The following is a 5000-nucleotide window of genomic DNA, read 5'->3' as shown; positions in this document are numbered from 1 at the left end:
ATGAGTGAGCTGAAAATACCATCCCCTGTAGACGTGAATTGGCTTCCTGCAGCACTTCAATTCTGAGCACCTTTTAAACACATAAAAAAGCGTCAGTGCGGATTACTCATTGTTTTAATGCACCCCTCCCCCCCACCCCCCAAGAAAAAAAATAATTTAAAAAAAAATTAAGTCATTGGGCATATGCATTCTGTTCAATCGACAATGCAAAAGGCTGTGTTGTTTTGGGGTGTGACTTCGTTAATCAAACACATTTTTCGATTTTGTTTCCTTTCTTTGAAACGTTAAAAGACGTGCAACAGTACATCATCATCATCCAGTGCCAGATCTGCGACAGACATCGACGATCATGATTTTCCATTCATTCATTTGCTCGGATGCTCTCAGAAAAGCTACGTTTCCCTGATCTGTCCCTGTTACCCAATTGTTTAGGTTCCCTAAGTATGTTGTACTGGGCCTACCCCTGCCTCGCTTGCCCTCAATTTTGTCAGTGAGAGCTAGATGTTCAAGACCCTTAGCAGGTTTCCCATCGCACACTGTGAAATAGGCAAGCTACCGTTTCTGTTTTATGTATGATGATTCGACATCTACCCAAAAGTTGCCTTTGCTCTGTCCGTAATGGGACATTAATGTGTTCGCTACGTCTTCAAGGTGTTATACGGGGTGTCCATTGCGGATGGGATCGGGCCAGGTCGGGATGATCGCCCGACTCGTCGCCTGAAAACAAACGCGTCCGTTTTTTGAGGCGACGAGTCGGGTGCGATGGGCTTGTGCCACGATAGCCGCTTTGCTCCCTAAATCTGGCCAGAAAATCGACCTGACCTGACCCGATCCCCAAATGGACATCCCGTTTTAAACGATTGAACGACTGTTTTATACTGTCTCTATTCCACAAGAAAAAGGTGACTACAAAACCAGCGTGAATTATAACTTTATTACGAATAATGAAGTGTTGGAAAGATCTGGAATTGAAGATATCAACACAACCATAAAAAAGACATGGCGCTCATATGATCTTGAGCAGTTGCAAGTGCCGTAAAACCTCTACTAAAACTTAAAATGACAAGATGGAGTTATTTAGGACATGTTCTAAGAATGTTAAAGACAAGATTGCCCTATCAAACATTGTATTGGAGACCAACTGGCAAAAAACAACCGAGGAAAACCAACTGGAAACTATAGAGGCACAATAAGGGATAAGGCAATCACCCAGGGCCTGGATGTGCCGAAATTAGAGAACGTGGCCAGTAGGGGTAAGTAAGCGTGGCGTCGACTGCTCTCAGCCTTATGTACCTGGCGGTATAGGGAGAGAGTAAGTAAGTGAGTACACCAGCTTGCCTGAGCAAAACTAAACAGAAAACAGCACCAGTTCTGTCGACGTTCCTTTAAAAACAAAAACATATTACAACAGGCCGTGCACATTAAGTACACAAGCAAATACAGCCTGGGGCGATGATACAGCCAGCTATATATACCAGAGTGAGATGGATTACAAAATGTGCAAATATGATCCCTCAATGATACAGGCACGGCTAGCTGCTATCGATGAGTGTTTTTTTGACGATCAGCTGTCACAAGGAAGCTCGCTACCTCAGAATTACAAAGTTATATCTGCTCAGTACCTAGTTTTCAGAAATACGACGTCAAAGATTTTGAGTTTCACAACATGTCAAGCTGTTTTTGTTTTTTTAATGCAGTCCTTTGAATATCTTGATAATGGCTCCGAATAACCTTACAATTTTGATAGAGCAGAGAGAACATTTAGTTTCTGATCTCATGGTCTTAGTAACTCAAAACGGCCAAATATGTCAGATAGAACGTTGTAATTCTGAGGTGGCGAGCTGTCACTGGTGCAGGACTACACTGTTGGCTACACTGTGTTGGCTACACTGTTGGCTACACTGTTGGCTACAATGTGTTGGCTACACTGTTGGCTACAATGTGTTGGCTACAATGTGTTGGCTACACTGTTGGCTACACTGTTGGCTACAATGTGTTGGCTACACTGTTGGCTAAACTGTTGGCTACAATGTGTTGGCTACACTGTTGGCTACACTGTTGGCTACACTGTTGGCTACAATGTGTTGGCTACAATGTTGGCTACACTGTTGGCTACACTGTTGGCTACAATGTGTTGGCTACACTGTTGGCTACACTGTTGGCTACACTGTTGGCTACACTGTTGGCTACACTGCTGGCGATGAGTCGGCAGTTGGGTGAGGCCGCTATCTCCATGACATGACGTGTAGCTTGGCATCAGGCGAAAGTTTGTAACTCTGGCCCTCCCTTTTTTTAACACAGTTCGGTATTGGATGGAGTGGGATGAAAGGGAAAAAGTGAGTGCGCGTCTGTGTGTGTGAGTGTGTGCGTCTGAGTGTGTGTGTGCGTGGGGGTGGGCGGGGTGGGGGGTGTATTCTGACCCTCCCTTTTTCAACACAGTTTGGTATTGGAGATAGGGGGTGCCCACTAGCGAGAGCAGATCTGGCCGAGTCGTCGGGTCGGGTCGTTTTCTGGAGGTTTCAGTGCGCACTGCAACCCCGCATTTGTTTTCAGGCCTGCGAATCGCGCAATTGGGTGATTTGCAGCCAATCACACTGCAACAGGGAACTGCGGAAAGGAGCCCTGGAAGCCATTGAGTTTAAAAGTTTTTCTACTTCAGCTTCCAGGTCGTCGGGTACAATGGCGGCGGGGTTATAGTGTGCACTGAAAACACTAATAAACGACCCGATTCGACCCGACCCTATCCGCTCTCGCTGGTGAGCACCCCCTATAATGAAAAAATGTGTGTGCGCGTCTGTGTGTGTGAGTGTGTGCGTCTGAGTGTGTGTGTGCGTGGGGGTGGGCGGGGGGGGGGGGGGGGTCTGACCCTCCCTTTTTCAACACATTGGTATTGGAGGGAGTTGGCTGCAGTATTATATACCACTCTCACAGAGCACTGTAACATTAGTAGTAGCTGTGATACTGGATAGCCATGCGGGTGACTTTTGTTGGAATCCTGTAACTGGCAATCTTCGCTAATCTTTGGGGAGTTCAATGTTCTGTAACGAATAAGTTTGATCCCAAATATAGCACGAAAGTCAACATCCTTTTCCCATTAAAAAAATGTTATCGTGTTGAAATAGATGTTAAAAGCCACATAATTCCAGATTGTAGGTCTTTCCCAGTATGAGAGGGATACTAAAACTTCCTTTTAGTTTAGTTTTAGTAGAGGTTTTACGGCGCTCGCAATTGCATACGATCAAATTAGGACCAGAAGATTAGAGGAGTTACAAAATGGTAACAACAAACATAAAGAAGGAGGAGAGATAAGGACGATAGATGTTTGATAGGAAAGAAGAAGCAAACCACACCTGAGCACTCGCCAACCACCCTCAAACTTCCTTTAAAAAGACTATGTGGAGCTTTGGTCCCCCGGCCGACCAAGCCAGCATCCCAAGTGCTTCACCAAGCTACGTCAAGATACAAACACTCAGAACGTTATATTATTTGTTTCAGTAGAGGTTTTACGGCGCTCGCAACTGCATAAGGCCATATGAGCGCCAAGGGGAGGGTGTCAACAGAGAAGTCTTTACATGGAATCTGACTTACTCTGCTCACCTCTCTAGCTTCAACAGGACAAAGTCTGCTTTGACTATCAAGGCACCCCGGAAATAGCGGGTCACAAGAGTGTGACAAACATACAAAAGACGTAGAGGCAAATGACAATAGTAAGGATTAGGAAAGAAAAAGCAGCAATTCCCTGTTATAGATCAGGTACAGTTAAAACGTGACATGATGAATCAGCGCATTTACAATTCCGCTGTGCATGAACGAGAAATGTCCCCCCTTTGGGTATGGCCTAAAGACACTACAGGTGTTACAAGAGAGTAACAAACACAAAAAAGAAGGAGGGGAGATAAAGAAGATAGATGTTTGAAAAAACATAAGAAGCAAACCACACCAGAGCACCCGCCAACCACCCACGCAAGACTGATAGACAGAAACAACACGTATATAAAAAACCAAACAAACAATGAGCTCAAAGACATACAGAAAACGACATGACTGCTTGTACTTTGGTCCTTGGACGAAAAACAACCAATTACTACAAGAGAAGCAGATAATCACAATAACATCCATCAGGTGCAGAGAAATATAGTAAGACAGGCAGAAAGAAAAAACAAAGGGATAGAACAGAAAGAAAAAACATAGGGATAGAAAAGAAAGAAAAAACACAGGGATCAAAAAGAAACAGTCCCAAGTCCGATGGACTTTTGGACAAGCGAAGGGCTCACCATCTCAAGAATAACATAAACGGACACAACAAAATGATACATGCACTTACATCGGCACTGGACTTGGCGTAGGTCAGAATCCCTCTCTCCAGCACGAAGAACCGCTGTGAAATTGGAGAAAAAAATAGAGAAAAGAAAAATATGTAAATACAATTGGATGTCTGGGACAGCACCAGTATCGGGGAGGAAAAGAAACGGACCATTCCATGATCATGAAACTGCAGAGACACGTGAAAATGGTGAAATGGTATGGGCTTAACGCCCCTATCAACATTATTAGGTTATTTAAAGGGCGGGACCTCCTAGTTTAACGTCAGTCTCCGATAGGACCGAGCCACGTGGGAAGTTCGTGTAAAGTGCCTTTCCCAAGGACACAACGTCGGACCGAGCTGAGGCTCGAACCTCCGAACCCGCAATCTCAAGATTACGAGTCAGGTAGCCTAACCACTAGGCTACCGACGCCACTGCAGAGACACGTGAAAAGCAGAGATGTTGACCTGCTAAAAGAAAAATGCTAATCAGTGATACAGCCGACTTTTCATTCATTCATTCATTCATTCATTCATTCATTCATTCATTCATTCATTCATTGGATTTATTCATTTATTTATGTAATTATTGTTATATTCTTTGTTCAGAGAGAGAGAGAGAGACAGAGAGAGAGAGAGAGAGAGAGAGACAGAGAGAGAGAGAGAGAGAGAGGGGGGGGAGAGATAGAGAGAGAGA

The 5000-nt window shown here is 44.5% G+C and overlaps 1 protein-coding gene across 1 annotated transcript in view; it reads right to left on the bottom strand.

The window, feature by feature from the left end:
* Nucleotides 1-5000, bottom strand: part of LOC101858115 (oxysterol-binding protein-related protein 6) — a gene marked incomplete in the record, with an annotated part of 164943 nt that overhangs the window by 40445 nt on the left and 119498 nt on the right. The window contains 1 exon segment of the mRNA XM_035970632.1: nucleotides 4325-4378. Coding sequence (XP_035826525.1) covers nucleotides 4325-4378 — 54 coding nt within the window.

Source organism: Aplysia californica, unplaced genomic scaffold (genome assembly GCF_000002075.1).
Source record: "Aplysia californica isolate F4 #8 unplaced genomic scaffold, AplCal3.0 scaffold00297, whole genome shotgun sequence".
NCBI lineage: Eukaryota > Metazoa > Mollusca > Gastropoda > Aplysiida > Aplysiidae > Aplysia > Aplysia californica.
The sequence above is the reverse complement of the archived record's forward strand: the minus strand, read 5'-3'. Positions and strand labels throughout refer to the sequence as shown.